At 39.6% G+C, this 14,893-nt stretch overlaps 1 protein-coding gene across 1 annotated transcript in view; it reads right to left on the bottom strand.

The window, feature by feature from the left end:
* LOC138854513 (homeobox protein 2-like) overlaps window positions 1–14,137 on the bottom strand; it is a 21,862-nt gene extending 7,725 nt beyond the window's left edge. The window contains exons 1-2 of the mRNA XM_070098283.1: window positions 14,072–14,137; window positions 13,072–13,659 (exon numbers count right to left, since the gene is read on the bottom strand). Of these exons, the coding sequence (XP_069954384.1) occupies window positions 13,072–13,659; window positions 14,072–14,137 (654 nt within the window). The remainder of the gene's footprint in view (window positions 1–13,071; window positions 13,660–14,071) is intronic.
* Window positions 14,138–14,893: the final 756 nt, after the last annotated feature.

Raw genomic sequence — 14,893 nt, forward strand, 5'->3', positions numbered from 1 at the left:
CTCTCTGTCTCTCTCTGTCTCTCTCTGTCTGTCTGTCTCTCTCTCTCTCTCTCTCTCTCTCTCTCTCTCTCTCTCTCTCTCTCTCTCTCTCTCTCTCTCTCTCTCTCTCTCTCTCTCTCTCTCTGTCTCTGTCTCTCTCTCTCTCTGTCTCTCTCTCTCTCTCTCTGTCTCTCTCTCTCTCTCTCTCTCTGTCTCTCTCTGTCTCTCTCTGTCTCTCTCTGTCTCTCTCTCTCTCTCTGTCTCTCTCTCTCTCTCTCTCTCTCTCTCTCTCTCTCTCTCTCTCTCTCTCTCTCTCTCTCTCTCTCTCTCTATCTATCTATCTATCTATATATCTCTCTCTCTCTCTCTCTCTCTCTCTCTCTCTCTCTCTCTCTCTCTCTCTCTCTCTCTCTCTCTCTCTCTCTCTCTCTCTCTCTACACAGGGTTTGACAAGGCTAGGTTAAGGATCCCTAGCTTTATTGACAAGCTATTTACAGGTTAAGGATTCCTAACTTTATTGGCAAGCTAAGAGCTGTTACCTACATCAGCTCATTTGAAAGCATTTTTATTGTTATGAAACATACAAGTAGGGAACAGGATGAAGTTGGAGCCATCTGTGGGCCAGCATTTTCATTTGATCAACTGACTTATCTCGTTGACATCATAATGCTGTAAGAATGTGCTCCATACTCGAGTCATCCTGGGGATAAATGATATCAGATGAAGTGATGTTCTGAAGAGGGGTACAGCTAGAGTGAAGTTGCTGCTTTCTGCCCGTCTTGTGGCATAAAAGCTTGTTTCACGCTGTCCTCGAAGTGGATCCAAGTGTGGTACTTTGACAGTATTGGCCTTGTACATAACAGTAAGGCCACCCACATCCCTCCTGTGTTGAAGGTTCTGCTGAAATGACAGATCTATCCAGGATGGGCCCAGGCGAGAGATGAGACGTATTGCTCTGTTCTCTACTCTGTCAAGCAGTCGCAGATGAGAGAGGGGCGGGCAGACCAAGAAAGTGGAGCATACTCAAGGTGTGAGCGCACTTGTGCCTCATACGGAATCTTGCGACCCCTGCTGTCAAACAGATGCGAAATACGGCGAAGTGCTGTAAGCTGCCTTGTTTGCAAGATTTACAACGTGGTTCTTCATGGTTAGTTTGGAGTCGAATTTCACCCCAAGGATATCAACTTCTTCCCCAGGTACCAACACTCTCTCCTTCATCCTTACTACTGCACCGGCATTACCATCATGGTGCCTAGAGACCATCATTTATATTTTCTCAGGTGCAAATGTTACTTGCCATCTATTTCCCCAAGCTGATATAGCTCTTAGTTGGTGATTGATGTTTACCTGGAGTTTACCTGGAGAGAGTTCCGGGGGTCAACGCCCCCGCGGCCCGGTCTGTGACCAGGCCTCCTGGTGGATCAGAGCCTTATCAACCAGGCTGTTGCTGCTGGCTGCACGCAAACCAACGTACGAGCCACAGCCCGGCTGATCAGGAACTGACTTTAGGTGCTTGTCCAGTGCCAGCTTGAAGACTGCCAGGGGTCTGTTGGTAATCCCCCTTATGTATGCTGGGAGGCAGTTGAACAGTCTCGGGCCCCTGACACTTATTGTATGGTCTCTTAACGTGCTAGTGACACCCCTGCTTTTCATTGGGGGGATGGTGCATCGTCTGCCAAGTCTTTTGCTTTCGTAGTGAGTGATTTTCGTGTGCAAGTTCGGTACTAGTCCCTCTAGGATTTTCCAGGTGTATATAATCATGTATCTCTCCCTCCTGCGTTCCAGGGAATACAGGTTTAGGAACCTCAAGCGCTCCCAGTAACTGAGGTGTTTTATCTCCGTTATGCGCGCCGTGAAAGTTCTCTGTACATTTTCTAGGTCGGCAATTTCACCTGCCTTGAAAGGTGCTATTAGTGTGCAGCAATATTCCAGCCTAGATAGAACAAGTGACCTGAAGAGTGTCATCATGGGCTTGGCCTCCCTAGTTTTGAAGGTTCTCATTATCCATCCTGTCATTTTTCTAGCAGATGCGATTGATACAATGTTATGGTCCTTGAAGGTGAGATCCTCCGACATGATCACTCCCAGGTCTTTGACGTTGGTGTTTCGCTCTATTTTGTGGCCAGAATTTGTTTTGTACTCTGATGAAGATTTAATTTCCTTATGTTTACCATATCTGAGTAATTGAAATTTCTCATCGTTGAACTTCATATTGTTTTCTGCAGCCCACTGAAAGATTTGGTTGATGTCCGCCTGGAGCCTTGCAGTGTCTGCAATGGAAGACACTGTCATGCAGATTCGGGTGTCATCTGCAAAGGAAGACACGGTGCTGTGGCTGACATCCTTGTCTATGTCGGATATGAGGATGAGGAACAAGATGGGAGCGAGTACTGTGCCTTGTGGAACAGAGCTTTTCACCGTAGCTGCCTCGGACTTTACTCTGTTGACGACTACTCTCTGTGTTCTGTTAGTGAGGAAATTATAGATCCATCGACCGACTTTTCCGATGTAGCTTAGAGCAGCTGGCATTTCTCTCTTTCTCTTCTCTTCCTGTCTTACGTAATACCGAGATGTTGATGCTAGCGAGGGGCTCTTCATCCGAGGAATCGCAGCTGCTCTTCCTCTGCCTCGGATCAAACCTGACAACCCACCATATCAATCTGTTTATACAAATCAACGTACTGTTGTCCTAATTCAAATTAAATCGTAATAAACAGCTGTCAGTGAGTAAACAACAGGATGAACGAGAGACTTGAACTCAGGTTCGTAAGTTGAGTCTGTCCAAAACAATACAGTATTGTTGCATGTATACAATTCAACGTATTATTTAATGTAATTCAACATATATTTATGCATAAAGAAATATTGGCGCATTAATACAAATCAACACACTGTCGTTTATACAAATCAACCTATTACTTTTAATACAAGTGAACACACTATTGTTTATACAAATCGAAGTATATTCTTAATATAAATCAGCCTAATATTCTTAGTGCAAATCACAACGTTATTGTTGCAGTTTGTTCTTGCTGTTTGACTGTTGTTAACAGTGAGGGAAAGACACGTTTCTGACAACGTTTCTCTCTGTATAGTTCTTTATCAGAGTGTTTCACCGTATAGAGCTTTATCACAGTGTTATGCTGTGTAGAGTTTTATCACAGTGTTATGCTGTGTAGAGCTTTATCACAGTGTTATACTGTGTAGAGTTTTATCACAGTGTTATACTGTGTAGAGCTTTATCACAGTGTTATGCTGTGTAGAGCTTTATCACAGTGTTACACTGTGTAGAGTTTTATCACAGTGTTACACTGTGTAGAGCTTTATCACAGTGTTACACTGTGTAGAGTTTTATCACAGTGTTACACTGTGTAGAGCTTTATCACAGTGTTACACTGTGTAGAGTTTTATCACAGTGTTACACTGTGTAGAGCTTTATCACAGTGTTATACTGTGTAGAGCTTTATCAGTGTTATGCTGTGTAGAGCTTTATCACAGTGTTACACTGTGTAGAGCTTTATCAGTGTTATGCTGTGTAGAGCTTTATCACAGTGTTACACTGTGTAGAGCTTTATCACAGTGTTACACTGTGTAGAGCTTTATCAGTGTTATACTGTGTAGAGCTTTATCACAGTATTACACTGTGTAGAGCTTTGTCACAGTGTTACACTGTGTAGAGCTTTATCACAGTGTTATACTGTGTAGAGCTTTATCAGTGTTATACTGTGTAGAGCTTTATCACAGTATTACACTGCGTAGAGCTTTATCACAGTGTTACACTGTGTAGAGCTTTATCACAGTGTTACACTGTGTAGAGCTTTATCACAGTGTTACACTGTGTAGAGCTTTATCAGTGTTATACTGTGTAGAGCTTTATCACAGTGTTATACTGTGTAGAGCTTTATCACAGTGTTACACTCTGTAGAGCTTTGTCACATTGTTACACTGTGTAGAGCTTTATCACAGTGTTATACTGTGTAGAGCTTTGTCACATTGTTACACTGTGTAGAGCTTTATCACAGTGTTATACTGTGTAGAGCTTTATCAGTGTTATACTGTGTAGAGCTTTATCACAGTGTTATACTGTGTAGAGCTTTATCACAGTGTTACACTGTGTAGAGCTTTGTCACATTGTTACACTGTGTAGAGCTTTATCACAGTGTTATACTGTGTAGAGCTTTATCACAGTGTTATACTGTGTAGAACTTTATCACAGTGTTACACTGTGTAGAGCTTTATCAGTGTTATACTGTGTAGAGCTTTATCACAGTGTTATACTGTGTAGAACTTTATCACAGTGTTACACTGTGTAGAGCTTTATCAGTGTTATACTGTGTAGAGCTTTATCACAGTGTTATACTGTGTAGAGCTTTATCACAGTGTTATGCTGTGTAGAGCTTTATCACAGTGTTATACTGTGTAGAGCTTTATCACAGTGTTATGCTGTGTAGAGCTTTATCACAGTGTTATACTGTGTAGAACTTTATCACAGTATTACACTGCGTAGAGCTTTATCACAGTGTTATACTGTGTAGAGCTTTATCAGTGTTATACTGTGTAGAGCTTTATCACAGTGTTATACTGTGTAGAGCTTTATCACAGTGTTACACTGTGTAGAGCTTTGTCACATTGTTACACTGTGTAGAGCTTTATCACAGTGTTATACTGTGTAGAGCTTTATCACAGTGTTATACTGTGTAGAACTTTATCACAGTGTTACACTGTGTAGAGCTTTATCAATGTTATACTGTGTAGAGCTTTATCACAGTGTTATACTGTGTAGAACTTTATCACAGTGTTATACTGTGTAGAGCTTTATCACAGTGTTATACTGTGTAGAGCTTTATCACAGTGTTATGCTGTGTAGAGCTTTATCACAGTGTTATACTGTGTAGAGCTTTATCACAGTGTTATGCTGTGTAGAGCTTTATCACAGTGTTATACTGTGTAGAGCTTTATCAGTGTTATACTGTGTAGAGCTTTATCACAGTGTTATACTGTGTAGAGCTTTATCACAGTGTTACACTGTGTAGAGCTTTGTCACATTGTTACACTGTGTAGAGCTTTATCACAGTGTTATACTGTGTAGAGCTTTATCACAGTGTTATACTGTGTAGAACTTTATCACAGTGTTACACTGTGTAGAGTTTTATCAGTGTTATACTGTGTAGAGCTTTATCACAGTGTTATACTGTGTAGAACTTTATCACAGTGTTACACTGTGTAGAGCTTTATCAGTGTTATACTGTGTAGAGCTTTATCACAGTGTTATACTGTGTAGAGCTTTATCACAGTGTTATGCTGTGTAGAGCTTTATCACAGTGTTATACTGTGTAGAGCTTTATCACAGTGTTATGCTGTGTAGAACTTTATCAGTGTTATACTGTGTAGAGCTTTATCACAGTGTTATACTGTGTAGAACTTTATCACAGTGTTACACTGTGTAGAGCTTTATCAGTGTTATACTGTGTAGAGCTTTATCACAGTGTTATACTGTGTAGAGCTTTATCACAGTGTTATACTGTGTAGAGCTTTATCACAGTGTTATGCTGTGTAGAGCTTTATCAGTGTTATACTGTGTAGAGCTTTATCACAGTGTTATACTGTGTAGAGTTTTATCACGTGTTTTTTTTTTTTTTTGTGTAGAGCTATATCTCGCAGTGTTTCGCTCTGTGCAGAGCTTTGTTACAGCGTGTAACATTGTGTAGAGCTTTATCACGGAATGTTACACCGTGTAGAGCTTTATTACGGAATGTTACACCGTGTAGAGCTTTATCACGGAATGTTACACCGTGTAGAGCTTCATCAAGTATCTAAGTGCTTATTGTATTTTTTCGTCTACACTAGTTATCAAAATACTGGGAGCTTGAAAAATAAGAGAGAGAGAGAGAGAGAGAGAGAGAGAGAGAGAGAGAGAGAGAGAGAGAGAGAGAGAGAGAGAGAGAGAGAGAGAGAGAGAGAGAGAGAAAGAGAGATTTGACGTAATTTTTTATATATCGTTATTCATGATCTTCTTAATCCCACGTGTGCATTTTTTTTTCTTTGCTGTATATATATATATTTTGTGCCGCGTGTTCACCTGTTTGTGGATGCAGGGGGTCGAGTCATAGCTCCTGGCTCCTCCTGTTCATGATTCTGGTATTCTCCTTTGAGAATCTTAGTGTCAAGAGAGAGAGAGAGAGTCTAGCTTATTTAAAGAGAACTGTTCAGAGCTTCTTTCAATTAAGATTTATTTTATTCCGGCATATAAGGCGCACTGTTTTCCCCACAAAAATCGTATATGCGCCTTATATGCTCAAGGTTAGGGTCAAGGGTAGGCTGTAGCAAGCAGCCGACACTCGTGCGCCTTATATGCCGGAATATAGGATAATATCCTGACTGGAGTTTACCTGGAGAGAGTTCCTGGGGTCAACGCCCCCGCGGCCCGGTCTGTGACCAGGCCTCCTGGTTATGTATGCTGGGAGGCAGTTGAAATAATGTACTAAATTGAAAACTAATATCCTAAGGAAATTATTTTGTGTGTACCAGTGTGGAGTCACGATTATCATGTATCGTCCTGGGTCAGGATTATCATGTACCTTCCTGGGTCAGGATTATCATGTAACTTCCTGGGTCAGGATTATCATGTAACTTCCTGAGTAGAATTACCATGTACCATCCTGAGCAGGATTATCATGTATCGTCCTGGGTCAGGATTATCATGTACCTTCCTGGGTCAGGATTATCATGTAACTTCCTGGGTCAGGATTATCATGTAACTTCCTGAGTAGAATTACCATGTACCATCCTGAGCAGGATTATCATGTATCGTCCTGGGTCAGGATTATAATGTACTATCCTGGGTCGGGATTATCATGTACCGTCTTGGGTCGTGTTAGGGGCGGGGAGTAAACCAGTGGAAGGCCTCGGACAGATGACCAAAAGCTCCAGCTGTGGGTCATCATATAACTATAGACCCGCGCCAGGAAACACTTGTACTGTTTCCTGACAAACCTTACCTAACTTAACCTAAATTATCTTACCTAACCTAACCTAACTTAACCTAACCTAACCTTACCTAACCTAACCTAACCTAACCTAACCTAAATTAACCTCAACTAACCTAACCTAACCTTACCTTACCTAACCTAACCTCACCTAACTTAAATTAAATTAACCTCACCTAACCTAACCTAACCTAACCTAACCTAACCTAACCTAACCTAACCTTACCTAACCTTACCTAAGCTAAATTAACCTCACCTAACCTAATCTAACCTAACCTAACCTTATCTAACTTAACCTAACCTTACCTAACTTAACCTAACCTAACCTAACCTAACCTAACCTAACCTAACCTAACTTAACCCAACCTAACCTAACCTAACCTAACCTCACCTAACCTAACCTAACCTTACCTTACCTTACCTAACCTAACCTAACCTAACCTAAGCTAAATTAACCTCACCTAACCTAATCTAACCTAACCTAACCTTATCTAACTTAACCTAACCTTACCTAACTTAACCTAACCTAACCTAACTTAACATAACCTAAATTAACCTAACCTAACCTAACCTAACATAAATTAACCTCACCTAACCTAACCTAACCTTACCTTACCTAACCTAACCTAACCCAACCTAAATTAACCTCACCTAACCTAACCTAACCTAACCTAAATTAACCTCACCTAACCTAACCTAACATTACCTTACCTAACCTAACCTAACCTAACCTAAATTAACCTCACCTAACCTAATCTAACCTAACATAACCTAAATTAACCTCACCTAACCTAACCTAACCTTATCTTACCTAACCTAACCTAACCTAACCTAAATTAACCTCACCTAACCTAACCTAACCTAACCTAACCTAACCTAACCTAACCTAACCTAACCTAACCTAACCTAACCTAACTTAACCTAATCTTGAGCTACACAGCGAAATGCAGTCCTTGGAATATCAATGGTATTACATACCGACAAGTCTGTTAATAAAGTACAATATGCGGTTTGTGACAATTTGTTGAGAAGATGTTTCGCCCACCAGGGGACTGTACCAATTACGTGAGAACTGATCAAGTCCCTGATAGGCAAAATGTCTTAACAAAATGCCATAAATCGCGTATTGTTTTATAACACGCACAACGTTTTGTTTTCTCGATGTTTCACTCATACAGTTCAGTGTATTAGCGTTGTATGACATACAACGTTACTAGTTAATGGACCAAGTGTGTGTGGTATTTAATACCAAGAAGATAAAGAATTAGTCACATATACAACATCTGGGTAAACCTTTCGTCCTCCAGCGACTTTATCACTTCCAGTTTAGATGTTAGGTATCCCATAGCTAAGTTGGTAGCGGAGTCAGCTCACATACTGAGGTCCATGGTTCGATTCCCGCTACGTTGGAAACATTGGGGCGTGTACTTAGCTCAGTGAGGACGTTTGTGTGCTCCACTTGGACTGAACCAAGATGCCCTCTATCGAGCAACTTTATCAGCAGCTCAAGGAAGAATTGAGGATGGCTAAGTTGGAGATACGGCGATTGACTGAGGAAAACAAGAGGATTCGTAGTAGTCCTCCTGTTTTGAGTCCTCAGGTCAAGAAGGGAACTTGGACAGTGGCTGGACAGCATGGAACGAAGTTGACAATCAAGAAGAATGGAAAGTCGAAACGATGAAGAAGAAAGAGACGGCTGTGGAAACTGTTGTGGAAACATCTAATGCATTCTCCGTGCTACCCGACGAATGTGAGTCGACTACTGGGAACGTCACAACGAACGACACCAAGGAAGGTAAAAATATTGTTTTTGTTGGGGATAGCCAGGTTTGTTTATATGGATAGGGCCTTCTGCTTGAAGGACAGGAGTAGGAGACAGAGGGTTTGCTTTCCTGGGGCTGGGATGGAGGACATTGTTAGCCGGCTTGACAACATCATGAACGGTAATGGGATCAATCCTATTATTTGCCTCAGTGCTGGAGGCAATGACGTAGGCAAGCGTAGAAGTGAGGATTTAGTTAGAAAGTTCCGGACAGCTATAGACATAATTAGGAAGAAGGGGGGGCCCCCTGTTATATGTGGCATTTTGCCAAGAAGGGGTGTTGGAAATGAATGGTTGTCAAGAGCAATTGGTATTAATTGTTGGCTTGATAAACACTGTAAGGATAATGCAGTACCATTCATTGACAACTGGGACAACTTCTATGGCCGAAATGACATGTTTGCCAGGGATGGGGTTCATTTATCCAGAGCAGGTGTGGATCTTCTTGCTAGCTCAGTTGAGGGGGTTGTTAGGACTTTAAACTAGGATTAGTTAGAGGTATGGCTTTAGAAATGATAAATAATGAGTATGGATATATTGACTTATGCTCTGATATTAAGAATTTTAATAGTAACTGTCATGGAGTAACTCTGGGTAATGATAATTTCAGAAGTTGTGTAAAAACAAAGATGAATAGGAAAAATGTGCAGAAGAAAAAACATATGATGGTATTTTATGCTAACAGTCGAAGTGCAAGAAATAAGATTAATGAACTACGTTTGGTAGCATGTACTGGGAACTTTGATATCATTGCATTAACTGAAACGTGGTATGATTTAAAGAGTCGGGATATGATTGCTGAGTGTAATATTCAAGGGTTTAAGTTGTTCCATGTGGATAGATGTAATGGGAAGGGGGGGAGGAGTTGCATTATATGTTCGAGAAAATATTAATTGTTGCATAAAAACAGGTATAAAAATAGATGGAAGAGTAACAGAATCTGTTTGGGTAGAGTTTGTAGAAGGTCAAGAAAAATTAATTCTAGGTGTAATATACCGACCTCCAGGCTTGGATCACGATAGAGGGAGACTTCTTTGGGACGAAATTGTTAGGGCTTCTAGACACAATAACATAGTGATAGTAGGAGATTTTAACTTTAGTCAAATTGACTGGAATTCTTTGACTGGTAATCTGGAGTCCAGTGACTTTATGGAAACAGGTCAGTACTATTTTCTGAAGCAGTGTGTAACGGAGCCTACCAGGGGTAATAATTTGCTAGACCTAGTCTTGTCAAATAAGGAAACACTCGTAAATAATCTGGAGATCACTGAAGAGCTTGGCGCAAGTGATCACAAATCCATCACTTTTAGCATTAACTGGGAATACAAGAATAATGATAATACGGTGAAAATCCCCGATTTTCGTTCTGCCAATTGTAATGGATTTAGGAAACACCTGTCAAATCTCGATTGGGGTTATCTAGCTAATGATTCTATTGACGATAATCATACTTATGATTACGAAGGGATCTCCATTTATGAGTTCTTTCTTAAAAATGTACACCGTGCTCAGAGTATATACATTCCCCAGAGAGAAATCAGGTCTAATAATAACGATACCAAATGGGTTAACAGGAGGCTAAAGCATCTATTAGGGGAGAAAAGGGGAATTTATAGGCGCATCAGAAGAGGAGAGGTTAACCTTACTGACCAGTATGTCCAGCTTAAAAGAGAAGTAAAAAAAGGGGATTAGAAAGGCTAAACGTGACTATGAAATTAGAGTTGCTAATGAATCAAAGACCAACCCAAAGGGGTTCTTTCAAGTGTATAGGACGAAGGTGAAGGAAAAAGTATGACCTCTGAAAATTGGGAATGGACAGCTGACGGATAACGAACTGGAAATGTGTTCCATATTTAATGACTATTTTTTTGTCGGTTTTTACACAGGAAGATGTAAATGTGATTCCAAAAATTAACAATTATTCAGTTCCTGACGAATTCAAATTGACTAATATTACTGTCACGAGGGACATGGTTATCAAACAGATAGATAAACTGAAGCAAAATAAGTCCCCGGGGCCCGACGAGTTATTTTCCAGGGTACTTAAGGAATGCAAGATGGAACATAGTCAGTCATTAACGAGTGTGTTTAATGCGTCCATCCTTACCGGTGTTGTGGCAGAGTTGTGGAAGATGGCTAATGTGGTTCCTATATTCAAATCAGTAGATAAGTCCGTTCCTTCAAATTACCGTCCAATAAGCCTGACATCTATAGTGGACAAGTTACTAGAATCAATTATAGCTGACATTATTAGAAGTCACCTTGAAGAGCATAACTTGATAAATGAATCTCAGCATGGGTTCACGAGAGGTCGTTCCTGCCTGACAACTTTACTGACGTTCTTCAATAGAACATTTGAGGCAGTTGACAGTAATAAAGAATATGATATTGTTTATTTGGATTTTAGTAAAGCCTTCGATAGAGTACCTCACAAGAGACTCTTAAGAAAAGTAGCAGCTCATGGTATAGCAGGTAAAGTTCTAGCATGGATAGAGTCAAGGCTTATCAATAGAAAGCAGTGAGTCTCGATTAATGGGGTCAAATCTGAATGGGGATTAGTCACTAGTGGCGTTCCACAAGGATCAGTTCTAGGCCCTCTCTTGTTCATAATTTACATTAATGACCTTGATGAAGGGATTATGAGTGACATGAGCAAATTTGCTGATGATACAAAGATAGGCCGTATGATTCATTCTGAGGAGGATAGCAATGAACTCCAGGAGGATTTGGACAAATTAATGTCATGGTCTGAAAAATGGCAGATGAAGTTCAATGTGGATAAGTGTAAGGTACTAGCCCATGGTGGAAATATAAACACATATGCAGTATAATGTGATCCTTTATTGACAACGTTTCACCCACACAGTGGGCTTTTTCAAGTCACACACAGATCCATTGTGTCGGTATTTTATACCATTATTTCCACTAGCCCTTGGTAATGAAAAATAACCCTCGAAGCTATAAACTAGGTGAAGTAGAGCTTGATCATACAGAATGTGAAAAAGACTTGGGAGTCATGGTAAGCAGAAATAAATGGTATAAAATACCTGTCGGTATTTTATACCATTTTAATGTTCACTCTGTCAGACACTGCAACACAAGGGTATCTTGGTACAGACCTGAAATCAACTTGGACAACTTCTACTAGTGAGAATGGCTGGATTTGAGAGGGACGTGACCTCCCAACGACTACTTTCTTACCTCTACTAGTGGCCTACATCTCACCTCCTGGCGGTATATAGGCTCCATCCTGTCACTTCAACTCCATATTTTTTCAGACTATGGAACAATACTCTTCTCCAGACTGAGGGACTGACTACCTCAAAACTTCAAGGGTGATGGACCGATTACATCGTCTTCAAGTCTCTTCTGCTTCTATCAACTTTTCTGTATTCGACTGAAGAAGCCTACTGTGTAGGCGAAACGTTTCGAAATAAAGATACCTAACTGTTGCATATGTGTCTTACCTAACAAGCAGAAATCTAAACCCAAGACAGCAGTGCCTAAGTGTGCGCAACAAGGCTAACACATTACTTGGATTTATCTCAAGAAGTATTAGTAACAGAGGTCCAAAAGTTATTTTACAGCTCTATACCTCACTAGTGAGGCCTCATTTGGATTATGCTGCTCAGTTTTGGTCTCCTTACTACAGGATGGATATAGATTCATTGGAGAACATACAGAGAAGAATGACTAAAATGATTAACTGTGTAAGGAACCTCCCGTATGAAGATAGACTTAAAGCCTTAAATCTCCACTCCCTGGAGAGGCGTAGAATGAGGGGAGATATCACTGAAGTGTATAAGTGGATGACGGGCATAAACAAGGGAGATATTAATAAAGTACTGAGGGTGTCGAACCAGGTAAGAACGAGAAATAATGGATTTAAGTTAGATAAATTTAGATTTAGAAAGGACATAGGTAAGTACTGGTTCTCTAACAGAGTTGTAGATGCGTGGAACAGTCTTCCCAGTGGGGTGATAGAGGCTAGGACCTTGGGTAGCTTTAAAAAGAGATTGGACAAATATATGAGTTGGAGGGGCTGGGTTTGACTGGTGTCATTGGGCACGGGAGTTAATTCTTGGGTAGCTTTGGGTAGAAGTCGTTTTGATAAGGACGTGCTTTGCATGGGCCAGTAGGCCTTCCGCAGTGTTCCTCCATTCTAATGTTCTTCTCTTTCCTTAAGACACCTGCTGTCCATGTTCACCTAGCAGTAAAATAGGTACCTGGGTGTTAGTGGACTGGTGTGGGTCGCATCCTGGGAACAAAATTTACCTAATTTACCCGAAATAGTATATCAGTGATGTCAGCCATGGTTTTTATATGTTGTATCATGTACCTGTAGAAATAAAGATTATTATTATTATTATTATTATTATTATTATTATTATTATTATTATTATTATTATCTTTTCGATTATTATTATTATCTTTATTATTATTATTATTATTATTATTATTATTATTATTATTATTATTATTATTATTATTATTATTATTATTATTATTATTATAATTATTATTATTATTATTATTATTATTATTATTATTATTATTATTATTATTATTATTATTATTATTATTATCTTTTCGATTATTATTATTATCTTTATTATTATTATTATTATTATTATTATTATTATTATTATTATTATTATCTTTTCGATTATTATTATTATCTTTATTATTATCTTTATTATTATTATTATTATTATTATTATTATTATTATTATTATTATTATTATTATCTTTTCGATTATTATTATTATTATTATTATTATTATTATTATTATCTTTTCGATTATTATTATTATCTTTATTATTATTATTATTATTATTATTATTATTATTATTATTATTATTATTATTATTATTATTATTATTATACGGTATTGAGCCGTTTTAGTTTTTGTACAAGTGTTAAACATCTTGGTGTGATCTTACATGCTGTAGTTCTGAAGTGCGGCACTTGTGGCAGTAACTCTGAAATTTGTAAACACCTGCGTGACTGAACATGTGCAAGAACAACCCTCATTCACCTGTACAAAAATATCGAGAATGTTTTGGGCCTAACTAGAGATCCTCAGACAGTCTTCGCTTAAGATAAGCCTATAGTTGCTTTTGTGCTGGTGGTTGTGGAGTTTTGTCAGGTACTGATGAGCGTTATGGTGAGTGAACATGGAGAGGAATAGACGGAGACTTGAACCGAGGTCCTGGTCTGTAGCCGGTCCAACGCTGTATCACTGACCCAGGAAGCTTGCAGTAGTCGTTTATTGCGACTTACCTTGACTTTTTTGCAGTCGAGTCGTCCGGTACGACTTAGTCGTCTGCCCGTGCTCTCCACGACCATCACTGCTAAGTTGGTCACTTTCTGACGATGTTGTCACAGTCGTGACCCCCCACGCACCGTAGTTTGGCTGCAAAACTACCGTGTATCTGGCGATTTACAGACGGTGGTTCAAGCATGCACCACTCCTTGCCATGAATCACCCCCACGGGATTCTTAGGTTTGAAGCCAATGTACCAGACGATGGTTATTAGGGCTACCTGTCCCCTGTACACCACCAGTCAAGAGTACTAGTAGTGTCCAGGTGGTATACGTGTCAACTTTAAGTGTATATACACTGGGGGATACTCACCTCTTGGTGTATATACACTGAGGGATACTCAGCTCTCAGTGAACATACACTGAGGGATACTCATCCCTCGGTGTATATACACTGAGAGATACCCACTTCTCGGTGTATATACAATGAGGGATACTCACCTCTCGGTGTATATATACTGAGGGATACTCACCTCTCGGTGTATATATACTGAGGGATACTCACCTCTCGGTGTATATCCAATGAAAAAAACTTTGGTTTTTTTATTTTGTTTGATGTTTATCTACCACACGAGATATACCTGAAGTATACTTGAACCCCTTATATGGGGATTAAAGTTAACTCTAAGTGTATACATACTGAGATATACATCATCCATGTGTGTATGCACCGTTGATCTCATTGCAAACACATCATATATGATATACATCTCAATGTATATTATTGTGACCACGAGTAGCGCATCCAGCGGAAGTGGATGTTGTACTCGCTACTCAAGG

This window comes from Cherax quadricarinatus, chromosome 4 (assembly GCF_038502225.1).
Source record: "Cherax quadricarinatus isolate ZL_2023a chromosome 4, ASM3850222v1, whole genome shotgun sequence".
Classification (NCBI taxonomy): domain Eukaryota; kingdom Metazoa; phylum Arthropoda; class Malacostraca; order Decapoda; family Parastacidae; genus Cherax; species Cherax quadricarinatus.